A 27694-nucleotide genomic window follows, 5' to 3' on the forward strand; every position below is an offset into this window, starting at 1 on the left:
TCATGTGGTTTGCTTGTCCTTGATTAATCCCTGTATTCATATGGTAGTTATTGGCCTATTATCATTATTCGTCACAAAGCACCCGACACTTGGCTGCCACCTATCTGACTTCCCCTTCCCCTCCTGAGAGATTTTTTTCTTTTTTAGTTCTGACTCTGCATCCATTTTGTCTCATCCCCCACCTCCACTCTATTCCTATCATAATCCACAATCCATAATTGTGTGCGCAGTGTGCAAAAATCGATTTGCGCTAAAGCTGTATATTTTGCCGTCTCGTTAGTTGCAGCAAACAGGAGTTGGGTGATCAAAAAAAAAAAATACTGAAAGTCTGAGTGTTTGATAACTCAATAAGTAGCAATCAGCACAATGGACTGTGCTCACATATAAAAATGTGTGTTAAATACACACAGACAGACTTTTTTACTGACCCAACCCTGGTCAATTATCATAAAGTCTTGGCCCAAAACTGGCCCGAGGGATAGGGCGGGTTTGGGTCCCAACGGGCTCAGGCTGACTTTGACAACTCTGCTCCAAAGGCAAGTCTAGATATGTGAAAGCTATATCTGCACTAAGGAAGCAGTTTTGCACACCTGACTAATCAGCAACACCCATGAAGTCCCAAACATTATTATGTCCTGAAATGAGGGGCTATATATAATAAGTTCTGTAATTTCTATATGGTGAAACCAAAATATATAGAAATACCCTTTAAGAAAAGCTGAGAATGTACATTTTAACCACATGTTAAGATTACAAATCTGACTGGCATACAGAGCCAAATCAAGAAAAAAAATATGTCTTCATCCCAAAAGTTACAGAGCTCACTGTATGTGCTGTAAGTCTACAGGACTGATACAGGAGTGACTTGTTGGAATTATGTTAAGCAACCATGCCATTCAATGGTTTTTTCCATTATCTGCCATATGAAAATCCTCCTGGGGTTATTATGCTGGACTGGAACATTTGCTAAGATGCTCTTACCTTAAATGAGATGAGTGGGGGGCAAGGGAGACATAAGAGGACAGGAGATCTTCTTTCTCGTATGACTTTGGCACTTTGTTGGGAGAGGGGCGCACTTCAACCTCTTTCAAGTGCTTTCAAGGCTAATTGAGTTGGAAGGACAAAGTGCTTGAAAAGAAATGCAAGAGATGCTGTGAATGTCAATCAGTAGCAGCTAAACGTGACCAAGCTATAATGAAGTGGAAGAGCAGGAGCAAAAGATAAGCAGAAGCGCAAACTGTTTGAGGAGAATAACAGTACTCAAACGCCTTGCCCTCTGATCGGTGAAAAGGAGTCCAGTCCTTTTCAAAGAATTTCACACTGGGCAGACATACATAATTAAAACAAATTATTATTTGATTGTGAAATCAATCTGTTTTCTCAGTTTGTGTCCTGCATCTGAGCGCTTCAATGATTTGTTGTCAGCATGTTTCTTAAGTTGATATAATTAATTAGATTATATGACCTTTTCCTCACTCACAGATCACAAACAATCTGCTTCTGAAGGCATTTTTTTAAAAAATATCCTCCAAAGCTACTTTGAAATATTCATCACTTTAAAAAGCAGCAGAAACATCAGAACTAGGATTAATAAATCGTAAATTCTTGGCTAGATGCGCAACATTGCTTTTGATATAGAAGATCCTTTGTCTTTATAATACTGATGATGTACCAAGCTTTCTGAATCTCCCATTGCCAATTTAATTGGAGTCATTAAAGATTTCACACAACCCCTTAAGCAATTACCTTAACCTCCTACACCCAGTTCCCCTGCAGGTATAAAGAGTCAGGTACCTCCCCTCCCTTGTGTTCACTGTTTCAGTCCTCCGTCCTCCTCCTCGTCCTCCTCCTCCTCATGTTTCCGGCATGTTGTATGTCATGTTATAATTTGTCATCTATCCCTTTGTCCAAATGGGAGAGTTGACAACCTAATCCAGTGGCCTGGTGATGTTGTTCCCTGCCTCCAAGTACAAAATGCACAAACGTGTTGAATGTTCACTATACCACTACTTCCAAATTAATACCCATTGTATGGGACTTTATTCTACTGAATTATTAGTTTAGGTGATTAATAGCTAACCAATTGCCTTATCATCACCGGTGGCCTCAAAATTTGGCGTTATTATTTCTTCTAAAATGTATGAATTCATTTACAATGCAAATTTAGTATTTTCGCATTTTAATTTCAAATCACGTCATGTAAAAACCTTTAAAAAGTATTTTCTGTTTGTACCAGGTGTTATGTCTTAGCGTCTTGTACTTGAGTACTTAGGAATGTAAATAGTATTACACCATAGCAAACCTTTTCATAAATTCTGTACAAGAAAGCTGAGTGAGATTGATTGAAAGTATTTCTAATATAAATGAAGCCAAGTTTTGTCTGTCATGTTAGAAACAGAGTTAAACAGATTTTGTGTTTACCTTGACTCAAAAAATGATAACCGCAGCAGCTTTGCCACAAAATTAATCTGCTTTTGTGTTTTCATTTGATATATTCAATAATTATGTCAGACTAATCTTGAAAAATGAGTCCAAGATGTGAAAATGTTACTTTTGGGTAAACAATTCAAGCATGCCAATCAATGCTTTAATAATGTTCCTTCTCCTTTGGTGTTTAAATAAGAGGGACATGGGGGTGAATTGTAAGGACTGTAAAGTCAGATAAAGTAAAGGAGTTATTGTTCTGACCCAGATAATGGTTTATGGAAATAATATTCAATAATGGCTCAATCATTCAATAAATGTTCAGCATAGTCAACACATGCACCTCAGATATCTCCTTAAAGGCATACTTAGCACGTTGAAACCTTGAAAATATTATGAAATACCTGTGCTTAATCATATCTATGATGCACTGGCAATCCCTGTCTTTGTACACATTTGTCAAATTTGTGCTCCTCTGGCAGTAAGATGTGATTGGGACATTTCTTGGTGTGATACTATTTCTGTGTGGGGAGGGGTGGGTGTAGCTATAGACCCTGTGATGTGGAACCAAGTTTCAGTGGAGCATTTGTAGCACAAATACAGTGAAGCAAAGTGACAAGCCGAAAGGGCTCATTCAAAACCCAGAGTCAATCTTTATTAGATGTAGTCCCTGCTATTCCCACTGAACCATATAAGAGGGAGAACACATTGTCATCTTTAAAATAGTTAAAATGACAACACTGTCATTGCTAGCTAAAATTATTTTTCCTGTTTCACGATAACTTTGCTATCCTGTTGTCTTTTCCACATAAATCAATCCTCACATTCCACACTATGACTGTTCCGCATACATCTCACCCACAATATTACAGTTTCACACAGTCGCTCCCATTTACAAATTAATATGGATGACTGCTCTCTTGGCACTACCAAAATGTCTATTACATTTCATAATTTTCATATCCAGATGTGTTTTTTCTGTGTCATTACATTCACGAGGGCAGCTCAAAGGTTGCATGTCTGTAACTTGTCTGTAAGAAAAGCTTTAGCCGCCAGGCTTTTCCCCATGTTTCTGTCTTGGCACAAAATTTGGAATGTCGTTGATGTATTCAGTGGCTTGTCCCATCACAGCAACAGCAAGCATGCATTTCCTCTGTATTTTTCAAAATACAGAGCCAAAACCTCTTTTCAACCTGCAGACCCCCAAGGTAGCGCACAGTACTCATCCACATTGTGACAGTGAAAGAAGAACACTATATTTACAGCTGGCATCAGCAGACTGCTGCTCTTGACACCAAGAGTATAGACTCTTTAGGTCATTGAAACGGCTTTAGAAAGACATGCTTGACCTCACTAGAAACAACTACTGTCACGTAAAACTCCAAATGCCAGGTAGCACGGTGTTGCTATGTGGTATCCTAGCATGTCACCAAGCTCGGCAAAAAGCCTATTACATGCCACCCCGCACATCTGTTGATAATAGCTGGAACTGGGAGGGTCAGATTTGATTCCAGACTTTAGGCAACCACTGCCTTAGCAGAACAAACCACCCCTGGATAAAGGTCATGCTTTATTGTTCTTGCACCATTTCACATTAACAACCTACTTGCTCTTAGCAGATTGTATTCATTCTTATTGCCGAAGTATTAGCCTAATCCCTATAATTAATGTCCGGGACATTTGTTAGTTGAAAATTAAATTTTCTTCTCACTCTCAAAACAGCCGTTTTTTATTTCTTCAACAGACGAGGGTCCTCACAGTTTGAGTGTCTCGTCACATTAATGGCCACCCCGCTCTCTGCTTTCGCTGGAGACAAGTGCATTATGCATGCTCACAGCTGCTCTCGCTGAAAGCCGGTTACTCACTGTCGTCTTTGGGATCTGAAGTACGGTGTGCATTAAAAAGACTACCTGAAGGATGTCGTGTTTTTTTATGTTACGAAAATGAAACGAAATAGTGTACGAAACTGGGAGCGAGGGGGTGGTGGCTGAGGTAGAAATGGGAGCGCTCAGTTCAGTTCCTACCACCACCCCCCCCGAAATTCCCCCAAAGTCTGCCTTAAAATTTGGATTTGTGACAGACAGCTTTATTATGACATCACAGCACAGAATCAATAATCATATACAGTGCATCCCCATAGGATACCCTGATGCCTCACCCTGCCAAAAGAAAACAAACAAACAAATAAGCAAACAGAAAAACAGCTTCTGGCTATGGGCCTGTGTTTAGTATAGTGATTTATATCAAGAAGATGATAAAGGAGAATTTTGGAAAATCCAACTAATTAATTTATAAAAAAAAGGCAGTTAGCATGGCCCCTGGGCTCCCAAAAGTAAAATTCCACTTGATGTGCATCCACAAATTGGGAACCACTGAATTTGATCATATTTTGTCAGATTCAGTGTTGTTCATGGTGGTGGTGTGCTTTATCATGGTGGACTTTAGTTTTGGAAGTAAATACCTGAAATAACAGTTGTTTGTAGTTTCCCTCTGTGATTTTATAATTGTGATTTTTTAATATGTTGATATCCATGGTATTATGACAAGTCTTCTGAAAATAAACAAGGTTTACTACCCAAAATGACAGTATATGAATTGGTGAAATGTGATGCACTTATGTGGAAGTCCATTCATCTATCCATTATCTATACGCGATTATGCTGGTCAGGGTCGTGGGGGGTGTTGGAGCATATCCCAGCATGCATTGGGTAAAAGGCAGGAATACCTGGAGAGGCTGCTGATCTATTGCAGGGCGCACACACCATTCACTCACACACTCATACCTATGGGACATTTAGAGGCTCCAATTAGTCTACCTGCATGTCTTGGGACTGTGGGAGGAAACCAGAGTACCCGGAGGAAACCCACGCAGGCCACCATGCTGCCCTGCTTATGTGGAGGTGTTTCATCAATTGTTAGTTCACTCACATGATGAGGAACTTCATACAATTTAAGTTTCAACTGACCATTCCCCATAGAAAAAATGTGTTTATCAATTACAGTACCAAGTTAACAAAATTGTCCAGCATATCCTATGCCAAGTAGGCCACTCTGTTTTGCTTGTTCATTCAGTTCAAAGGTTTTTTGTGGAGGTTTATTGTTTTGGATTTTAATCTTGTGCTTGCACGCGTTTGCCTGTACTTTCATTTTGTTTTAATTTTATGCTGTATTTCAATGCCATGAATATGACCATTTGATTTATCCTGGATATATTTGTTCCGATAGAACATTGAATAAAAACCAGGAAAAAAATAATATATATGTAAATAAAAGGATAAAATTCAATGAAGTCATCAAGCTTAAGATTAAAAATTTCAGAATGATGAATAGCATTCGTTCTACTCCTTTTTTTCAAATGCGTAATTGGAAAAATGGCCACAAGAGTGAACAAGAAGTTCTGAGAATTGCCTACGCAGTATGCACCTTAAACAAATTCAGCACGTTTTAAATGAAATCATATATGCTGAATATTTAGGCCCATTTATGATGCCAATGGGACACAGGGATGCGGTATGCTGCTGTGATGTGGCACAGTAACTCGCATTGTACTTTCCCCGCATTATGAATGACATGTTTTATCTGCGAAGCAGTATTCCGGCTTATTATGCATCAGGGAAAATAGTACAATAAATGAGGAGGGAAAAAAAAGATTGCGAAGACTGCCAAGTTTCATTAGTTGTGTCGTCTCCGATGCATGCCCCTCTGCGCAGCGTCTGCTCTGAAGCACTCCGCTGAGCGATAAGCCAGCGGTACATTTTCTTCAAAGGGATCGGGATGTTGCTATGGTGATCCATCTTGTGGACAAATTAGTTTCATATGAGTAGAGGTTCCTGGGGTTTAAAATAGTCAACAACATCCTGCTATGATCTCAGCTTGTCTTTGTTTTGTTCATTGGAAAATGTACCTGTGCTGATTTTGCACTGATTGACTGTCCCTTGTAACATGTAGGAGAAAATAAACAAACTTCAAGAAGACAATTGCTAACAGAATTATTTACTAACATATTGAAATTTCACCAGGACTGTTGTTTGTACCTTTTCATTCACGGTACACATTATATGGCTAATGTTTCTTATGTTAATTATTATTTAAATGGCAAACAACCTTATGATTATCAATCATATGATATACATTAGAAAGAGCTGCAAGACTGCTCAAGGGGTTGGTGAACAAAGACATGACATTCCAATTAAACCACGCTCTGTGTGTTGTATCAGTGTAAATAAACAATAATCAGATGACTTCCAGATTACTGATCCCTTTTCTGCCTTTTTCGCAACGCAGAATTAAAAATACAATGTGACAGATGCATGTTTTATATTTAAATGAAATGTCAATATTTAAGATGCATTACTTTTTTCACCTCAGACTTGTGGATTAAGAAAAACACAGGCTTAGCTGTGCCTACAGACACTTTTTATGTTTTGTGGGAGATTGGCTCCCCCTGCTGCTGCTTGCAAATCATTAACTTTATGCTAGGGTCATGATGGTAAAAGTCAAGCAGCAATGTACACTCACGGTGGAGTTACTTTTCTCAGCGATTGACAGACAATGGACTGCAATTAATTGTATTTAATGCTTATTTTGCATATCTGAGTATCTTGCACAGCTACAAAGAAAATGTACAGTGTTAATTCAACACTTAATAGATAACATTGAGTTGAATTAACAATTGTAGAGTTGAATGAACACTTTTAGAGTTGAATTAACACTGTTAGAGTTGAATTAACACTGTTTTCGTGAGTTGTCTGTACAATGCAGTGCTGTGGTGGTGCTCCTCAGTTGGCGGCCAGGATCTGGTCCACCCATGAGCGCAGGGCGGTGACCCGGGCGTAGACCGCGGGGGTGGTGGTGCTGCAGCGGCTGCTGCCCCAGGAGACAATGCCCACCAGGTGCCAAGCGCCTTCCTTCTGGCACACCAGGGGGCCTCCAGAGTCACCCTGCAGCAGAGAGAAGGGGCTGGTGATTTGGAAAAGGCTGCACGGTGGCAAAGTTGAATGGCTTGTTTGAGTGCATCATGGTGAAAACGGAAGGCTTGCGAACCCACGTTATAGGATCTTTCTTTCAATGTGGAAGACCTGTGCAGCGTATTATTGCATGAGTACAAGTGAAAATGGTCAGCGTTAAATCAACGTAGATAAAGAATACTGTAATATGATGGAGCACGTGAAATCCTTATTCTACTCAAATAGTGTGTTGGTGTTTAGCGTGTTTACTGTGTAGGAATGGAGGCGAGTTATACTACACAACCCGGACAAGCTTGTATCCTCGGGCTAGTTTTAAAAATATTATTCAAGAATGAGTATCTGCTGTTAAAAAATTTAAGAACCAGATGTGACCAGGATGTGAGGACTTGAATATAAGAAGACAGCTACCAGATGTGAAGAGCTGCAAACAAGGAACTGAGCGTGAAGTGCTGGCTGTGAGGAGTTACATTTTAACAGCGGCATGTGTTGAGCTGGATTTCAGGAGAAGGAGGCTAAGAGCAGGGGGTCAGGCAAAGGTCAGGGTGTGAGGAGCAGGATGCGAAAGAGCAAGAAGGTCAGGGGACGAGAAGCCGGACGTGAGGGGCGGCTCCACCCACCATGCAAGAGGAAGCACCGTCAGCGCCAGCGCAGATCATGACGTCGGAGATATTGTCCCCCCAGGAGGCCATGCACTCCTCATTGGACAGCAGGGGCAGGGCGGTTTGCTGGAGCTTGTTGGGAGTGAATAAAGCTGGAGGAGAAATGAGACCGTCTGTCCATCACACAAGTCCTGGGGAAACCCTGAACATGTATTGCTTCATACAGCTCCATGCTCATTTATGGTCCTTTCTTTTTATGATTATACTATTCATTGCTGACAGGCTACAGCAGCAGTTCGTCTTCCATGTTGCCCTAAATAAGCTGTTTCAGGAAGATTAGGGACACTTGTGAACTGCTGAAATAAACTGGTCAAGGAGAATTAGAGTGCTAGTGTTGTTTGAATACAGTGGGTGATGCAGTCAAATTGCAAAATGGCTTGGTGTTAACGTTCAGCAGCAGTTTTATTTTCCCTCATGTAGGATATTCATCCTAACAATGCTGATGTTGTCTCTGCTCTGATTTGAAATTCATGTAAAGTGACACAGACGAATAACACATTCTTCTTTTGTGAAAATTTTAACCGCAGCACCCTCGCTCTATTATTGGTCAATAGTTTGTTGTCAATGTTAAAATGCCAGTGGTGGTCAAGACCACTGCTCAAGCCCACTGAACTCACCATTATGACGCGTCAGACCCCAACCAGAGGTGACACATGTCATGCCGGGGCTGTAGACGTCGGAGGAGGCGGCCAAGCACACAGGGGATACGTAGATGTTCATGTCGACCGGGGTGGTCAGCTTGATCAGGGTAATGTCATTGTTGATGGTGCTGGGGTTCCACTCGGGGTGAGTGAAGACCTAGACCGAGACAGTTCGTTCATTCATCATTCATTTAAAAAAAAAAAAAGCCCAAGTCCTTTCATTTGGTGGATTCATCCTAACAATCCTTTCAATGAGAAGGAAGCCCATTTCCACAAGTAAACATCAGTTTGTTTTTGCAAAATGTGCAGTGCTACAGACACAAGATTACAATGATATCTTCCGCTGTTTCAGCCCAAATAATGGGAAAATGACCATAGTGAAGCGTGATTCAAAATACCAGGCTATTCAACATTGCAATTTGGGAGAGTTTTCAGAAAGTTCTTAGCACCTGTGAGAAATTTCATTTCCAGGCATAAAAGTTGGACCAAATTTGCGTCACAATTTTCGTACACTTAGGACTTGTCTTCTGCAATGAGATGCCTGATAAAAATGAGAGGCATGTGAATATGTGAGGGGCACAACAAGGCTCTAGGACCCTACCTTCTCCACCTTCATGGTCTGAATAGCTTCAATGGTGCTCCTCTTGTCATGCTCTCCCACGATGACACGATGGTTGGTCCTAGACCGGAAAGAAAAACGTAATAAAAGAAATGAGAGAAATGGGATAAAACAGTGAGAAAAAAATAAGGGAAATCCAATGAGAAAGAAATGAGAAAATAAGATTTGATCCACCTCTCAGATCAGCTTGAGATTCCACCTTAATACGATCAAAAACCTTGGTGCCACATTCACTTTATTAGTATCATAATTATGTAATTATGTATGTATGAATACTGCTGTACAAAGACTTACCGGACCCCGCAGTGGGCAGCTGTCACAACCCAGTACTCGCTGATCAGTGATCCTCCACAGAAGTGGAAACCAGTGTAGTCCTGCAGCCCAAGACCATCACACAACCATTGACAACCACAGACAACAGGAACGAGAAGCAACAAGAACAACGGTAAATAATATGAGTTTGAATTAACAAGAAACTGTTTGAGTATCCATGAACAACATGAACGCGAAACAGCTGTGCTATCCAATACTGATGCCAGAAAACAGCATAAATTCTACCACATCACAATGGCATTCTACCAATTCACAATAGTTTAGACAGTGGTACTGTGATGTAAAATGCGTGATTGTAACCTGATTGCTGAACTATTCATTAATACATTTTTTCCCACAGCTCATGCATTTATGATTTCGCTGATTACAACCCTGACCAGACAGAAGAGAATTCCTCATCAGTGATGAAGGACACTAAGGCCTGGATTCAACTGACATTTGTGCTTAACATTTTTCTTTACGAACACTGTTCAGCAATTACTAAAACTAATTTGCCAAAACAAGTTTGTAAAAAAGTATAATGCCTACATCATACACAAGCATGCGTTTAGAACATCTTTGCTCCAGACAAGGTAGCGATGCAGTACCTGCAGAGACACCTGCCAGGGCCAGGAATGGGGCACGGCCTCCTCCCCATTCACAATGCGGGCATAGCCACTCACGACTGGCGCAACGGAGGGAGTTCCACAGCCTGCAGGAGAGAGAGAGACAGAGAGAGAGAGATGGGGGGAGGCAGAGGATATGAGATAAAGAGAGAGAGAAAGAGAGAAAGCAAGAGAGACAGAGAGAGAGAGAGAGAGCACGCACGAGAGAGAAACAGTGGTAGGGGGGGTCAAGGCTGAGCCACTAGTCCTGTACATCTGCCTACAACCAAGGCGCAATACCAGCAGTACTACATAATGCTGACTCAGACATTTGTCGCTCAAGTACAAAAAAGGAATCTCGTACCAAATTCCCAACAATTCTTTCCTTAAAACTACGTTACCTGCCCATTTGTTTGCCATGACTATAAAGGCCACTGTAACGGTCAATGTGTCATCATATATGCTGGAAGCATGCTGTCCTGAACAAAGAGACATCACAGTTTGGGCTGAACCAAAGCCATTACCCACCCAGTCAGCTCCCTGAAGTCTTGTTGTACTCTTGTTCTGTTCATGATGTGTTAAGAATTATCACATAGTAGACAGCACTAAACTATTTGTGATCTCTGATTTTAATCATGATATGCATCTCACCTCAGCTCTTAACTTCCCTAAGTACACAAAAAGTTGATGTAAAAAGCTGAAGAATATCACTGTGTTAAAGACACTGCAGGCCAAAACCGCTTCATAAACTCATTGTAAATTTGCCCTCGCATGGAGTTGCTCGCTGCTCTTCTACCTGTGTCATATTGTGCACACGTTCAAGGCAATTGAATGTTATTTACCATAAGCAGCGCTAATGAAGGCGAAGCACGACACCAACCACAGGAAAGCCATTGTTCAGACTATGGGATTTTGGGGGCTTGTGTGACTTTATATAATGCTAATGCGTTCTTCATTTTCGAACCAGTGGCGACCAATGAGAGCCCAGTTCACCCCTCCTTCATCCCCCTGCCCCCTTTCACAGGCAAACAGGTCGTGGTGATAGAAGGGAACATCTGCTTATCATCACCGGGCAACCGTACAATTCCCAAACCCTGTCCATGTGACATTGTGCATATCACGCTCTGGCGCTGGACACCCATGTGCACAGAGACGAAAATAGCACTGTTCTTCTGACTTTTATCAGCCCAAGAAGGGGATCATGATCGCGTGTTCACCGCTACAGAATCTGTGTTCCGTCCCACGCTGTGGCACCTGTTCGCTCAGGCACTTACTGCTACCAGGACAGTAAAAATAATTGGTAAAGTCATGTGTGCATGTTGCTTTGTTCAGGATCCCATACTTTGAGCACTACCGGTAAAACTGTGGCATAATCTTTAAGTTTGAATTTGAATTTTTACATTCAACAAGCACTCTGAAAACCACTAATAGCATGTAATTTAGTTTTAATATGTTTGCCTAAAAGATCGCTGTTAAATATATTCAAACGGAGAAATCTCCATATGTGAGTTTTTTTTTTTTTGCATCTTGCAGTACATCTTTGAAATACATTTTCAGCTAACATTGGAGATTATGCAATTAAAAAGATGACAAAATAATAATTTTAAGTGCATAGCACCTTTCATATATAAGTGCTCTAAAATATTAAAATAACAGGAGTTGTAATGCAACTACAAAGTGCATGCTAAAACAAAATCTTGTTTCTTCCATTTCCATTTGTCTGAACCCGTCGAGTAGGCTTAAAGTATGAGTAATCAGGCTACCTGTAGTTTTATATAAACTTAAGGTAGATAAGATTTCAGTCAATATAACTACCCTTCCACCTCCCTCCCACTCCTCCACCTCCCACTTTTCAAAATGATTGGATAGTCTTCCAATAATTTGTTTAATTGTAATTAAAGCCACAGGATGCTATTTTGAGGAAAGTTGTGCCTAAGATTATTTTTTTAGTCAAATTAATCTTTTTGCATAATTGTAGGTAGAAATTGAAAAAACAAACAAACTTTGGTTTGTAATTCAATAAATGTGCATAAATTAACTGAATTATTCTCTACCTGAAGTTTTTTGAAAAACCACAGGTGGCCCAATATGTTTGGCCTGTACTGTATTTGCATAGGACCATGAAAAATGCATCAGAAGCTTACACAATGACAAATTCATGCAAACAATCAGTCTGCTTGTTTATGTCTTTGTTTAAATATCTGTTTTGAATGTAAATGTACAATTGCAATAATCCTGAAACGCTCAGCAAATATTTTCAATGTGGCAATAAAACCTCCAAAGTAAACATAACATACAGTCCAGTCAGACAATTATGTATACACTGACATCCACTCAAAATCAACACATTTTCTCAGAGAAGTAGAAAGGTCTTGATTGAAGCCCCCCTCTCTGTTTCGCACAAGCGAAAAATGTTTCATAGACATTTTTTTTTGCATTGTTTCTCCAAAATACATGCAATGATGCCTCTTTCCTTCAAACACTGAATACAACAAAGAAAATAAATGAAAGCAAATCTGATTTGTATTGATTTCACAGTAATATTCTGATTACATTGTGATATATTATTGTTGGATGTTGTAAAATCCAAATAACCAATGATTTCACAGTAAAATGCTGATCACACTGTTTCACTCTGAAATATTATTGTTAATTCTTATAAAAGTCATTATTAACATTACACCTGTGACAATGTTTGCAACATTTTTGTAATATTGACAAAGAATACAGCTTGCTTGCTGTCTTGCGTACATATACTATTCTGTTTACTACACTTATGGTACACCATATAGAAATTTGCATCTGGTTCTGTGGTGGTGGTGTAACTTTGGAGTAACAGAAACAGAACAGGCTACTAAGCTTGCCATATATGAAATAGCGAGTGACAAACAGTGACTTAGCAAAGACTATCAGTAGATATTTGCCATGTAGGCAGCGCCACCTGTTTTTGGTTGCAAGCTATCTAACTACAGAGAACGATATCAGACCTTTGGATTTAGCAATGTACTTGCTTTCAATCGGCTATAGAAGCTAACCATATACACATTTAGTTAGTCTCTAGTAATAATTAGCAAAAACAATTCTGTGGTATTTTTCTAAATTCTGACACATAACAGTAGAGTTTAATGAGGAAGAAAATTGTCATTGTTTTATGACCAAGAAAGAAATGACCCTAAAAGCATAAGACAACTTTACAAAAGAGATTAAAGGCCTTGGCATGCCTTTCTCACAGAACTTTCCTACAGTAATGGTTTATTTCCATAAATTTATGCAATGAATCCTTTTCACAATGATAACCTTGTGTGTTCTTGCACACAGCACTCATGCAAAACCAGATACAGTATCTTGCTCTGAACACCTGTGGCCTTCCTGGTTTTTCCCACTGCCTTATCTAACAAGGATTATAGTTGTTGTTTCATTCACAGATATTCATTTTACAGTTTATTATATATAACTGATAGAAACAAATATTTTAGTGTACATTTCTACATAAAAAAATATGCAAAAATCTCCTAAAGACTATACCAGCAATACATACAGAAATACACCCATATCTGAGATATATAATCAACCCCTTCTGTATTACCAACTTTTTTAAACACAAGCCTGAAAATGACATACCCAAGATAAAATGGTTACTATTCTTGAATCCAATTTGACAACAGGATAACCCTGGTCTCTACTGAAAGGTAACCCTTAGGAGTCTGTTTTCCATGAGTCAGAATTACTCTAAATGTTTCTGAAAGCAAGTAACAGAAGCTCAAACACAGTGGAAGTGGACTTTTTTTTCTCACCTAAAAGATGAATGCATACGTATACTTGTGGGTGTGCCTGGTGGGTTTAGAAACACAATGGAGGCACAGCATTGGACAAATCCTGGTTCAAAGTTTATAACACAATACAACCGAATCTGAGTGTTCTGCATTGTTTTTTCTAAGCTATGTCTAGGCAGGTTTCCAATAAGGAAGACTCCAAAAGAACACTTGGTAACCAAATGATACTGTATTATGGATGGTTGGTGGTATACAGTACTATATATTGTTTACTGCATGCTAGTTGAAAATGTTTGTGTAAATTGGTTTGCTTTCCCCCTGCCTGTCACCCTTTCACCTCTGGCAACAGCAGGTCCAGAAGATTTTAGAAAATAGCTGTACATTAGCTTACTAGTTTACTAATCCATTGATTGAAGCTTTCATCAAATATCCCACCCCAAACCACAATTTCATATGCCATATTTATTATTCAAAATAAAGAGGCTACTTCTTATTTATATGCATGATGAATAACAATACATATATTTTGAGAATGTATATGCCTTGTGAATGAATGATGTCTTTTTAAGTCCTTCATTGTGCATTCCCTGTACTGTGGAGTCAAAGCTGCTTTCACTGTCCTCAGACAGTGGCCTCTTCTAAGGCCTCCATATTTCAAGTGCATATTTTTATGGTATAAAGCCTCAAGAACTTTTCTTTTGCCAGTGTGTAACATTTTCAGCTTGTATACTGAAAAACGTATGTTTTGCTCATGCAGATGAAACAATAGGTGTCCTTTCATGCAAGTCTAACAAACTGTACAGCATTCAAAATGTGATTTAATTGACTAAAATGCTTTTCAGTTGTCACTATAATATCATGCCACTGGCTGGCTGTGTATGTGTCAGGATGCGTGGGGGGGTTGGACCCAAACGCAGAGGTCAAAAACACAAAACTCCAAATGAAGGGAAACAAAGACTTTACTAAATCAACAGGGAACAAACAAAAGGCCACGAGGGGCAAAACCACAAACACAAAAAGATAAAGAACCTAAAAAAAAACCAAAACAGAACACAGGCAGGGCGGAACACTGGCAGGACAGAAAACACACAAGGCACAAGCGGAACCGAAGCGGGCAGAATACATACATTCAGGAGAGAACACAAGTGGAAACAAACACAAGGAAACCAGAACATAGACAAGAACACATGGAGCAGATTTGAGGAGGGGAGCACAGAACAACCAGACATACCGCAAGAATCCAGCACCTGAGTCAAGGAAGAGGGCAACTTAAATAGAACACACTGACGAGACACAGGAGGGCACCATGAACAATCAGGCCACGGAAGGGGAAGGGAAAACGAGACAGCCAGAAAACAATGATTAGACAATTGGAAACAATCATACAATTAACACAGGGGGAGCAGGACACGAAACAGAAGTGCCGCCATCTGGCGGCCCAACAGGGAAAACGCAGACAGGAACACAGGACCATGACAGTATGGGGCAGAACTTGTCCGGCTCGAGTCGTTACTGGTGTTCGGTGGGTCCCATCGGCTATACTGAAGGACTGCTTAGCCAAAACTCATCAGAGAATCTAGTAGGTGGGCTCATCTTGTATAAAAGAATCTATCCAAACTGAAGATAATAACACTCATACGTCCACAATACTTTCAGCATGTTTATAACAGGACAACAATAATTCCTCTGGATAATTGCAAGTAAACAATGGACATTTTATGAAAAGCTTTTCAGAGTTTGCACATTTTTTTTTTTTTACTAATTACTGGATTTTGTTAGCTGGATCCTTATGTCCATAGTTAAAACAATAATTGTACAGTTATTCATGTCATCTGTGCATTTCCAAAGTGAATAGAAGATGAGGACCCCAAAACTCGTTTTCCCACCCCACAAAATAGGGAACCGCTGTCGCTAAAACTTTGGCACCATAAAATAGTTTAACGACATAGAACCTTTTAACACAAACGGTATATTGTGCGACCAGACCGATTTAAAATTTTACAATAAAAAAATGTATTGAATGCAAATAAACCAAAACCAGCCAGAATAGTGGCTGGTGCAACTTAAGGGGTTAACCTTTATTTTTGTGCTTTAATGGCGACCATGAAGAAATGTTATTTAAGAATATTGTGAGAACATTTTGGTCTTTTATATCAGGATATTTTTCATGCAAAAAATATTTTGAATGTATTTATTGCACATTTATTGCATATTTATACACTATATGACCAAAGGTATCTGGACACTCCTTTGTCTGGGTCTGTTTTTAATAGTTTGGGCTAAGCCCAAGTTGCAATGAAAACTAATCTTAATGCTACAACATTCAATCACATTCCATACAATTCTATGCTTCCCCAACAATTTCGGCAAGCCCTGTCCTATTTCAGCATGACAGTGTGTCCGGGCACACAACAAGGTCCATATAAAAATGATTTTGTCGAGAATGGTGTGGAAGAATTTGACTGGCCTGCACAGAGCCTACACCATTGGGATCAATTGGAAAGGCAACTGTGAACCAGGCCTAATCGCCCAAAGAGTGCCCGACCTCACTAATGCTCTTCTGGCTGTATGGAACAAATCTCTTCAGCAATGCTCCAATGTCTAGCATAAAGCCTTCCCAGAAGAGTGGAGGCGGTTTTGGCAGCAAAGTGTGGACCAACCCCATATTAATATCCATTATTTTGAAGGAGACGTTTGGTGTCCACATACTTTTGGCCATGTAGTGTATTTTCACAGCATATATTTACATACATTTCAAATATACTGTGAAAATATAGTTAAATATCAAAATTCTAAATTCAAAAAATAAAAATGGGCTGTTTTTGCCTATCTATGGTATGTATTTACATATATACATATATTTAAATATATTACTTTTCCATATGGGTTATGCTTGAATTCGGCAATTTCTCTTAATTTTCATTACAAGTACATAGTTGGAGAAAAAAAAATTAACTTGAGACTCTTGAAGCAAAAATCAAACCGTTACATTTAATGGTAATTTACATTTTGATTTTAACTTAAATTTGAGTGATTATTATTTCTAAAACTTATAACATATTTATGCATAATTGTGTTACAGACAAAGGTAATCTTCCCTGTCTTTAACATTCATATGAATCTCATGTGATCCTTTTGAAAATAACAGCTTTAATGCCACAAGTTTTAATGCCTTTCAAGTTCCTTTCCCTGATCCAAAGAGGTTAACAGATAGCGTGTGAAAAAATGATTGCTATCATAAGAGTAACAGGTGAACCTGTCCCGGATCCAATGAGATAGTCAAATAAGAGCCTCTACGAATGTGTATAAAAAGCTAACGGTTTATCCATCTGAGCAAGCTGAAAACATGGCCTTCTTGTGGATTCTCTCCTGCCTCGCTTTTGTGGGCGCTGCTTACGGTAAGGAACAGAGCAGATCTTTGCGTTAATCTGTTGGTTAGATGTGGTTTACTAGCATTTCAAACTATTGAATTGTGTTTCCGGTGTTTTAGACTGGTAATTTGTTTGTGAATATCCATTTTTGTAGGCTGTGGTGCTCCCGCCATCCCCCCGGTGGTGAGTGGCTATGCCCGCATTGTGAATGGGGAGGAAGCCTTGCCCCATTCCTGGCCCTGGCAGGTGTCTCTGCAGGTAAACCTCCATCCTAAAAATATCATTATATATTAATGAGCTGATCCCCACTTTCTTAAAATGGGGGATTTATAACACAAAAACATGCCTCAAGTAAGAATTTATGTCTCAAAATGGGAAGCAATATGACAAAACGATGCTAGAAAGGAGTACATGACATTGGTTACTCGTTGTAACAGTTACTCTTGAAGTCTGTTCTGGTTATAAGGCAGCTGGCCTGCTTTGACGCCCAATTATTTTTTCTGGGCATGGTAGCTCTCCTGGCAGGCTGTTTCAGTGTGTTGCAATGACTGAAGAAGCCAGGAGAGAATAGGTTACAGTGTGACAGCGCAGTGTGAGCCAGCTTGCTAGTAAATCAGCGGATTTCTTCCAGGACTACACCGGATTCCACTTCTGCGGCGGCTCCCTGATCAGCGAGTACTGGGTTGTGACGGCCGCTCACTGTGGCGTGAAGTGAGTCTACTGACGCAAACCTCCAGGCTATTATAAATCAGTCACGCAGTGTTATTACAATTACTTTGACTGCTAAAATGAAACTAACCGACTGTATATGTCACAGAAAAAATAAGAATGATATTAGACCCTGAGTAGCCAAAATGACAAGAAATAATTTGTAATATAAGACTGAATGCTTCAAAATAATACAAAATCATACAGCAGAATAAAACTAGAATGTAGTATAATAAACGTCAGTGTGGTTGCTTCAGCAGTTTTTATGTTACCTGATGAAGACTTTAGACAGCTTTAGCACCTTAAAGCCTTACCAGTCTTACCTTACAATCATTATTGTAAGCATTAATTTAGTTGGCATGATAACTATAGCATGGTAAGTAGGATACATCAGCCAATGGTTTATTATCATTATTATCACCATTTTGTGGTACATAGGCAAGCTATAAAGGGCAGCCTAGTATGGCATGTCTAGGTTAATGGAGGAGTAGGAGGAGTAGCATGCAATAATTTGGGTGGAAAGAAAATAAGAATAAGAATAAGTATGCAAGAGAAGAGGCATTGGGTTGCTGAAGCAACCACACTAACGAATGCCAAATATTTTTTTCTGCAGCAACATACAATATAGAACATTAAATTGTACACAAACTCAACACTGCTTTATGATATTTATATAGTGCAAATTATTGATCTATAAGAGCAACATTGATTTGCATTATATTATCATACATAGTAACCAGCAGTGCTCTGAAAGAGCTACACTTTACGACATGATCAGATTAATGATGAGACATGCAACAGGATCAAATTGTACATTCCAATGTTCAGCATTGCGTTGGTTGCCCGGTAGAAAATATTCTTCATCTGTTTTGTTTCAGGACTTCTCACAGTGTCATCCTCGGTGAACACGATCGGTCCTCCAATGCTGAGGGCATCCAGACCATGAAGGTTGGCCAGGTGGGCAACACTGGCTCCTTCACTTCATCTTCAGCAGGAGTTCTGCAGTTCTGAGCGTTGCTTTCCTATTGGTTTAAGATAACACGTAGCCCACTGGCTTTGGAGTTTGGATGTTGTGTAAAAAACTTTAAATGGCAAGACTGCCACCAAACTGTCCCTGTGTTAACGTAAAAGGACCTTCCGTTAAGTGATTGAAGTTTGCCAGTCACTGAACACATCCCTAAAGCATAGCCCCCTATGTTCCAGGTCTTCAAGCACCCCCGCTACAACAGCTACACCATCAACAACGATATCACCCTGATCAAGCTGCAGAGCCCTGCTCAGCTGGGCCCCCGTGTGTCTCCTGTGTGTGTGGCTAGGACTGGCGACAACTTCCCTGGAGGGATGATGTGTGTCACCTCTGGCTGGGGCCTGACCAAGTACAATGGTACCTGCCATACCCGCCATCTGTATGGTACACTGTTGCTGTGCTGAGAGTAAAGGAGCTTACAATTATAGGATTCTTTTCACCAAAACAATGATTAGCATGAAAATGCTCTTTGTCGCTGCACAGTAGATTAACTTGGAATTACTTTTTAAAAACATGTTAAAACTAACATACAGTAGACAAAAAACACTATATTATTACTTTAAAATTCTAGCTTGATATATAAAAACTATACTTTTTGTAGATGAACCACTATAATTCTGAGTTCATGTGGGGGAGTACTAAGTAATATTTACTTTAATACTAAGCACTTAGTATCCATATCCTACGTTTAGATTGGAATTTTAGATTTTTGTCGATGTGAAACACAAGCTTGTATACAAGGTTGACCTCGGACAAGTGCTCAGCTCAGGAGAAAGTGGTGGTTTGTTGATCTGTGAAACCTGGCTTTTCTTTTCATTATAGCTCCTGACACCCCTGCCCTGCTGCAACAGGCTGCTCTGCCCCTGCTGACCAACACTGACTGCAAGCGTTACTGGGGAAACAAAATCACTGACCTGATGATCTGCGCCGGAGCCTCTGGTGCTTCCTCCTGCATGGTAAAAAATCTCAAAGCTACACCAAGCATATTCATCACTGGTTCATACATTCAAAAATCAAAGCTATCATTAACTCGTACACCGATTATAGCCATCGCTGATTCATTCATCAATACATTCACCAATTCCAAACGGCATGTGGTCAAGCCATGACACCCTGTGTGTTTTGATGCATTTCAGGGAGACTCTGGTGGCCCTCTGGTTTGTCAGCAGTCCGGTGCCTGGACTCTGGTTGGTATCGTGTCCTGGGGCAGTGGCATCTGCTCTACCAATTCCCCTGGGGTTTATGCCCGTGTCACCGAGCTCCGTGCTTGGATGGACCAGACCATTGCTGCCAATTAAAGCCGTCACTGGTTGCGTTCAGTTCACTTGTCATCAATAAAGATGTGTTAACATGGAAAAAATCCTTCATGTGTTTTGTATGCCTTGGAAACAAAAATACATGGTAACACAAACTCCAGATTCCACATCTCAACTGGTGACTCTGTGTTCAAAGTTTTGGACATTGTCATATGTTTCTAAATAACAGATCAAAATGAATATCTTTAGAAATTTGCCAAAAAATAAAAAAAAGAAAAGAAAAAACATGGAAAAGCTCTCTCAAAATAAAAAAAACCCTACTATAACACACTGCCACAGTGCTCAGGAAGGTCCTGGAAAAGACCCAAAGAAATGCTTGTTATGTTTGTGGGGCCTGTCATGTGAGTTGGGCTCATGCTGAAGGAATGATATTGTAACATGTCTGTAACATGTACATAGCATTGCATTTTTTGTCATATCACATAAAGCCATTCATGCCTACATGTCTGCACACATTGGTTAAGTAGAGTCCTATGAAGCAGTTACCAAGGTACCACTGTTTACTTTAGTCCATGTTTTTTACATTTACATTTTAGGTATTTAGCTGATGCTCCTGTCAACAGTAACTTACAATTAGACCAAAAAAAGTAAAAGCCATGAAAAGGTGATTCATAAATCACCAACTTCAACAATTTACTGGTTAATGGCAAGTTTAATAATCCGGCCATAACACCCTAGCAATAGGTACTTCTTTATCACTAGAATTAACCCGTGGAAAGGGAAAGCAGAGAGAGGATTTTTTGGCTATGGGGAAAATATAGGGTAGATAGGAGAATATGTGGACGAGGGGAATGGGAATCAAGGTGGAGAAGAGGAGAATCAGAATCATCAACTTGGTGATCCAAATCTTCTAATGTATAGCTGTGCAACTCCATTGCTGTTCCTGACAAGAATAGACCAGGTTCTGGAAAAAGCCAGGGCTCACCATAGTTAGTGAGGAACCTTGTGTCAGAATAAACTTATTTCCAGTAGGCTGGAACTCACCTTTGCAACAAAGCAAGCACTAATCATTCTAGTATCTGTGATGGAAGATTCCGAATAAACCTGAGGGCAAGATATTTGAGTTTGAGTGAGAAATCTTAACCAGTTGCCCCTGGAGGTATGCAGGACCAGTGATCATTCAGCACAGATGACAGTGTATTAGGCTTGGTCAAAGTAGGTAACTTCAGTAAAGTTCACCTTTTTTCTTCTCTGGAGAGAAGATATCTGTTGCTTCATAGATTAGGATGGTTATCTTCTGCACGTTCCGTTCTGTCCTCCCTACTCACCTGTTTAGCCCAAAATCCGGTAAACTACATCTTGATGTATGGTAACCTTTCAATTATAATTTTTTATTTATTTTAAGTTAATAATAAATTGTTTTTCTGATGTTCATTTCACCCTTGTTTCAAGCATATGGTGCCTTATCTAATGGTACATCCATAGTTTCTCTGTTACTGTAACTTGGGTGGACTTCGGGTCATAACTGCCAAATATATTTAAAACCGTGCCTAAGCAAGAAGTGAAATTGTGGAAAAGAATTTAGAACTCTGCTCTATGGATGATATAAATAAAAGGACAAGGAATGGTCTTGTAATAAACAAATGAGACTTTAGGGTAATTACCTTGATGGGGAGTATGTCTGCAATTTCCTTTCTGATTTCAAACAATTGAAAAGCACAACGGCCAGCCACTGGCATCCAACCTTCAAAAGCAAATTAAGACACCAAGAAGACAGCGTATTTTGCCTTTGCTTTAATCTGAGCCACCAAAGAAGGGAATGCTATATCACACATCGCAAAAGCAAGATAAGTATTTACAAAAGTAGTTACACGTGAGTACCGATACAGTCCCCAGATTGCAAAGGCATGAAATTGAGGCCAAACAGGGCCTGGTTGACCTTGCTATTGTAGAAACGGTGTACAATCAGGGGGCGGGTCAAAGAAAGGGCGCTATGGAGTAGCATTGGGCAGGAGAGGGTATGCTAGTGACGCCCGTGCAGACAGGGCCCTCCTATCCGGCGGCAGTAGCAGATGGCGTTGAAAAAGCGGCAGTAGCAGGTGTCGCAGGGGTCGCAGCAGGGCAGCTGGTGGCCCAGGCAGGACTCCTGGTGGCGGAAGCAGCGGCGGGTGTTGCGTAAGCCTCGCCTCTGCAGGCGGGCCAGCCCAGACACGTCCTGCAGATACGGCATCAAGGGAGAAGCTTTATTGTTATTGTTATTATTATTATTATTATTATTATTATTATTATTATATATTATTTATATTAATTAGTCTTAACATATATTTCATTATAGTTTAGTTTTAGAACTAATAATTTTGGTACTGCTGAATATAATTCATACACAGACGACTCCATTGTTCACGCTAGCACTCAGATTTTGTATTGGCTTAAAAAAAAAAACAAACGAAAAAAACACAACAGGATTTTAATGAAATTCAAAGAAAATCATATTTCAATGAAGTGTTATTTTCCCAATCTGAAAAAAAGTTGGAACGCCCCAAATTTAAAACCCTTGAAGGCCAAATTATTGCTTCATTGGCATAGCATGTGTTTCGAAAGCAAATGCTACAAAGAACAACAACAATTATTATATTATGAATAAAAATAAAATAAATAAATAAAAATATATACCTCCTCCCCATTGTTTGATTCATGCTCAACATCAAGGTTTTCTCCATTTTCAGTGATAAAAGATGCTGGGTAAAGTGATGAGTACTCTCCTTCACCTGAGAGAAGAGCACATCCAGTCAGTATCATTGCCGTCAACAGAATTACCTCAGTTAAAACTGTTCCACATTCACAAATTTAATACAACATGAGCCCAACCAATGTAGCACGCTATAAAGTTGTGGGTGGTCAAGTCAATTTAAATGTAAGGCTCTATTTAGCGGATGCAGCCTATTGTAGCAGTGGTTCTCAAACTCAGCCCTGGTGACCTCTGTGTATGCTGGCTTTCATTCAACCACAATTGCAATCCGAGAATTTTAACAAGCCATTTATTATTATCAACTGAGCCAGAAATTGACTATAACAAAAACATACACAGGAGCGTTTCTTTGGGCCAGGAGAGAATTTGAGAACAAAGCTGACAAAGGCCCTTCAAAGGCCATTCTCTCGGGTTTGTGGAGTGGGCTGAGTTGGTTTTCTGGTGGGTGTGGACAGGTGAAAATGCATGGTGTGCTGATATTCTAGAAGATTCAAAGGGTCTGAAAACTCTATCACTGGAAATGCATCATTTTAGTGCAATGGAAACCAAACATCAGAGAGAAAAATGTTTCAGTGTCTTGACCCATGTCTAGATGTTTAGATGTTATTACAAAAACCACATCATATTAAATCTATCACAACAAAGGAAATAATCACGATATATTTATCATTATTTTCTGTATTATATTCAAAGAAAGAAAAGAGACATATGATTGAAAATAGAGCAAAGAATGAGTCAAACCAATTTTTCGTAATCAGCTGATAATTTCCTTGCTTCTTAGATCAATGTCATCAATGCAGTTCTGTAGTTTAATGAGCAAGATAACAAATACTGTGTGTGTGCAGAGAAATAGGTAAACAGTGTCACCTCGCACAAAGGTACACCCCATTCACATGAAACTGAAATGATGTAGTAGGGTGTATTTGCACATTTATAACAGAGTAACTTGCTGTAAATAAACCATAGAAGTCGGAGTTGATAAATCTATGAACTACATTTTGCATTAAAAGGGAATGATGAAAGCGCCCTGATTGGCCACTGCAGTCACACCCATACCCCAGTCCATTACCCACAGAAATGCTGTCTCGATGTACCATGAGTCACTTTGCATTGTGTGAAATTGTGTCTGTGCTTGTTCTGGTGCTTTCCAATTGCCTTTGCATCCTCAAAATATAATCCCTAGAATATAAGAACACAGAGACCTTACCTGCTTGTGCCTACCTCATTGTTTAATGAAAAAGCTTTAAATAAATTTACTGGTTTGTCAACAAAGACAGCACTATGCTGGTAACGTCATGAGGTGTTGACATCTATTTACTGTACATTATAAAATAGTGAACACGGCCCTTTAGCAAGCAAACCCCAACTGGTTTATTATTCTATACACAGTCTACAGTCTACAAAAATGCTTTCCTAGCAAAATTGATATGGCTTTGGATTGTGTGCTACATATTGTATTTGACATACTGCTTCTAATGTAGAAAGATGAGTCTAACAAATCATGTGGTGCGATAGAATCAATGTTGGGTAGTTCAAAATTCTGGCAAAAGATACACAAAACATTTAACAAAGTGTGACTTTTAGCTTCTAACACCTTTCTTAGTTGTAGATTTACATAACAGGTCTACTAACCAAGGTCAGGCAGAAAGGACTCTTCGGCTCTTTGAAGCTGACTGGGTTGAGTCTCTTCAAATTGGGTATTGGCATGGACAGCCCCAGCTGCCACATGGATCAAATGAAGGACCAGCCAGAACGCCATAATTGAGTTCCACATGTTGATTTCCGCAGAATACAAGTTGACCAGAGAAAAGTGATTTCTTGCAAACTCGCAAATTCTAAGCTGTTGGCAAGAAAAGAAGGAAGGAACTTAATGGGCAACGCACAGAGCGTCACAATAAGGGCGTACCGCACAACCCACACAATCCGGTTATTGTATGGGACGTACGTGAAGCCTGTGAAGTTTATTTTTGTTGGCCTTTTGCAGTGCCATAATTTATTTTGGCACATATGGTTTTCATTTACTACAGAACTCTCAATATTGTCCACGTTTGATGATTTTTAGACACTTGATAAAGCTTTTATTATATTTACAAAGAATGAGTCCTCTAGGCTGCAATGGAAGTGCCTCAACTAAAGCAGTTTTGATTAAATGCCCAGGCCCTTAACCAACAAAAACATGATTGTACATGTGAGCGCAGACATACACACAGACACACACAATGGAAAAGTATTTCCACAAAATTACATAGTTGTTAAACTGTTATATCATGACATAAATAGCATAATGCACCTTTGGGAATAAAGAATCACATTTTTTTTTCAGAAGCAATTTCATTGTTCAATTCAAATAACTTTATATTATTGCATAAATTTGTTTCCAAAAAGATTTTTTTTTTAAAGAATATTTGATTACTAAAGAAGAGTCCACTGCAAAAATAAAAAAAATAAATCACTCCAAAATAAAAGAAAGAAAAAAACTTTTTTGTGACTATGATTTTGAACATGGCCTCTGAACATGAATATCTTACTTAAAATAATATTCCTTGATCATATAAAAAGTTACAGAGTAAAGCAGTGACGTAGTCATTTTATGTGACTTATAAAATGCTGTAAACATTTATTTCTATTATCAGAAACTGAGCCATTTCTATCACAACAACAACAAGAGCAAAGCCATGCTATCTGCAATCATTTCAGATTCAACAGAACTGATAAGGGCAAACTGGCTATGAACAAATCAAATCTGTACTGAACAAGCAGACTTTGAGGTTAACAGGAACTTAAAAAGATGGAAATCTGGCCTACCTGCTGTCCCTCTGGTCTTCTCAAAGTGTCATACTCAAAGGGAGACTGAGGTCCTCATTTATAAGGCCAGTCTGGGAGAAGGTCAATGGACACATGATCTGAGTCAGTGGGTGGGAGGTGTGGTTTAAGTGTTTTGGTATTCTCTTCAATGAAGGGGTTCCAGCTTGCCAGCCCGTCAGTCATGCCACGTAGATCACACGGATATGCATGTGTACTAATATGTACTAATGTGTACAAATGCCTGTGTAAGGGGAATTTATTTAACAACTTCCTGTTTTCTGGAAAACATCTTTAGAGGCAATCTGTAATGTTTTCACTATCACTGTTACTCCAGGCATTTGCATTTGCAATCTGGTGTCGCTAGTCCTTTGGTCCAGGGTACATTTGTCATGTGGGAAATGTACTGGGTGGATAAAATTACAGTGAGTTTGGATTAGGTTTGGTGAGGAAATAACATTCATAATCTTGACAGCTACAGAATCAAATGATGCGTTGGAATGGTGATCCCTTACAATTACAATTTAGTCACTTGGTTGCCACTTACAAAAGAACATTTCAATTGGTAAATAAACACCACAAGAGATAGAGATTATCCATTACAATTTCCTGTACCACCATCAAGGTACATATCTGAAGACTTGCAAGATAAAGGGAGAAAAGGGGTCTGTTTTTTTTAAAATAGAAACATTGAGGTGTCGTCAGAAAGGTTTTTTTTGGTGCTTGCAGAAAGCTACCAGTGAATCAGCTTTTCTGACTGATCAGGGGGAAAGAGTAGAAAAGAGCTGGAGAAGAGGAGAAAAACACAGCGTGTTTGACGAGATAGGACAGCCAGCTGGCAAGACGATATTTACGAGTACATCGTGTATTCACTATGTAATAGGAAGGGGCAGTACAATTCCCACCTTGGTGTGCCAGTGCGAGTGACTTGAATGGAGCGTGGACAGCCACTGGGAACCAGTGATGGGTCTTTACAAGTGGCGCAGTGTGTGGAGAAGACAACTTTCTCTCCCGCTTCTTTTATTTAGTGATAACCAGCCAAGTATTCACCCTTTACCTCAAAATCGAAATATTAGTGGGAAACAGCCAGACTGAGTGACTTGCAGCTTGACCGGTTGTTCGTACAGTAGCGCATGAGGTATCAAAGGAAGGCGTCTTAATTTTCAATGTTTTGGTGATGATGTACAGTGCCGCGGAAAATCAGCTTGACGTGCAGCAACCCATTTTGTGCACACATCTTAATATTTCAGCCCTCTGCTTGTATTTCTCGCTCAGTACATTTTATAGCAACCTTCAAATGGGGACATGCTGTTCCATTCTATTAAAACATGAACACATTACTGCGTAGAATCATTTTTTCCTATTTTCCCTGGAAAAACAAATTGTTGAAAGCCTTGTTATTGCGATTCAGTGATGTGACGGGACATAATTGGTGAAGTTGCGTATTCTCCGATTTAAAAAATAAATCAATAAAAACATGCCTTCTAATGGCTCCCCCTCTATCTATTTTGTGAAAATGCAAAAAAAAAATGCAATTACAGTTTACTGAAAATATTGACATGAACAAACATTCATCACAGGATGTTTCCTTCATAAATGACAGAGAACAGGATGTTAAATGAAAAACATTCATTGATTGAAGCAAGGATGTCTTAAAAAGACTCTCATAAGCTCTGTCCATTTGTTGTTCATTGCAGGTAATTGAGCATTTTAAAGTGGAATGTATTAGTGAGCCATAAGTCCAGCATAAAGGCAATACTGATGTGTTCAGCTGTTGGCTG

General features: G+C 39.5%; 3 protein-coding genes and 1 long non-coding RNA gene across 4 annotated transcripts; 1 reads left to right on the forward strand and 3 right to left on the reverse strand.

Annotated features, from left to right (window-relative positions):
* Positions 1–6981: 6981 nt before the first annotated feature.
* Positions 6982–11176, reverse strand: LOC135255097 (chymotrypsin B-like). Its single transcript, XM_064335848.1, has 7 exons — positions 11070–11176; positions 10231–10334; positions 9605–9684; positions 9293–9371; positions 8668–8848; positions 8009–8142; positions 6982–7364 (listed from the first exon to the last, which is right to left on the reverse strand). The coding sequence occupies exons 1-7, from the start codon at positions 11119–11121 to the stop codon at positions 7203–7205; spliced, it is 792 nt and encodes a 263-aa protein (XP_064191918.1). The 5' UTR covers positions 11122–11176; the 3' UTR covers positions 6982–7202.
* Positions 11177–17294: 6118 nt separating this feature from the next.
* Positions 17295–20466, forward strand: LOC135255098 (chymotrypsin A-like). Its single transcript, XM_064335849.1, has 7 exons — positions 17295–17398; positions 17526–17629; positions 18003–18082; positions 18958–19036; positions 19283–19463; positions 19929–20062; positions 20243–20466. The coding sequence occupies exons 1-7, from the start codon at positions 17347–17349 to the stop codon at positions 20402–20404; spliced, it is 792 nt and encodes a 263-aa protein (XP_064191919.1). The 5' UTR covers positions 17295–17346; the 3' UTR covers positions 20405–20466.
* Positions 19315–19931, reverse strand: LOC135255099 (uncharacterized). Its single transcript, XR_010330078.1, has 2 exons — positions 19553–19931; positions 19315–19495 (listed from the first exon to the last, which is right to left on the reverse strand). It is a non-coding gene; the product is annotated as an uncharacterized LOC135255099 (long non-coding RNA).
* A 1684-nt stretch (positions 20467–22150) lies between the features above and the next one.
* Positions 22151–25985, reverse strand: LOC135256119 (agouti-related protein-like). The gene is made up of 4 exons (XM_064337975.1): positions 25917–25985; positions 24744–24951; positions 23036–23130; positions 22151–22577 (listed from the first exon to the last, which is right to left on the reverse strand). Exons 2-4 carry the CDS (start codon positions 24883–24885, stop codon positions 22386–22388), a joined length of 429 nt encoding a protein of 142 aa, XP_064194045.1. The 5' UTR covers positions 24886–24951; positions 25917–25985; the 3' UTR covers positions 22151–22385.
* Between the last annotated feature and the right edge of the window lie 1709 nt (positions 25986–27694).

The sequence above is a fragment of the Anguilla rostrata genome, chromosome 5 (assembly GCF_018555375.3).
Source record: "Anguilla rostrata isolate EN2019 chromosome 5, ASM1855537v3, whole genome shotgun sequence".
Taxonomy (NCBI): Eukaryota; Metazoa; Chordata; class Actinopteri; order Anguilliformes; family Anguillidae; genus Anguilla; species Anguilla rostrata.

Coding starts and splice junctions, on each gene's coding strand:
- LOC135255097 (XM_064335848.1), bottom strand. CDS start 11,121: ATGGCTTTCCTGTGGTTGGTGTCGTGCTTCGCCTTCATTAGCGCTGCT. Junction 9,372..9,604: donor GCTGCCCACTGCGGGGTCCG/GTAAGTCTTTGT, acceptor TTTCCGGTCTAG/GACCAACCATCGTGTCATCG. Junction 8,849..9,292: donor AGACCATGAAGGTGGAGAAG/GTAGGGTCCTAG, acceptor GTCTCGGTCTAG/GTCTTCACTCACCCCGAGTG.
- LOC135255098 (XM_064335849.1), top strand. CDS start 17,347: ATGGCCTTCTTGTGGATTCTCTCCTGCCTCGCTTTTGTGGGCGCTGCT. Junction 19,037..19,282: donor AGACCATGAAGGTTGGCCAG/GTGGGCAACACT, acceptor CCTATGTTCCAG/GTCTTCAAGCACCCCCGCTA. Junction 20,063..20,242: donor CTGGTGCTTCCTCCTGCATG/GTAAAAAATCTC, acceptor GATGCATTTCAG/GGAGACTCTGGTGGCCCTCT.
- LOC135256119 (XM_064337975.1), bottom strand. CDS start 24,885: ATGTGGAACTCAATTATGGCGTTCTGGCTGGTCCTTCATTTGATCCAT. Junction 23,131..24,743: donor GTCCTTTCTGCCTGACCTTG/GTTAGTAGACCT, acceptor CTCTTCTCTCAG/GTGAAGGAGAGTACTCATCA. Junction 22,578..23,035: donor AATCAAACAATGGGGAGGAG/GTATATATTTTT, acceptor CCGTATCTGCAG/GACGTGTCTGGGCTGGCCCG.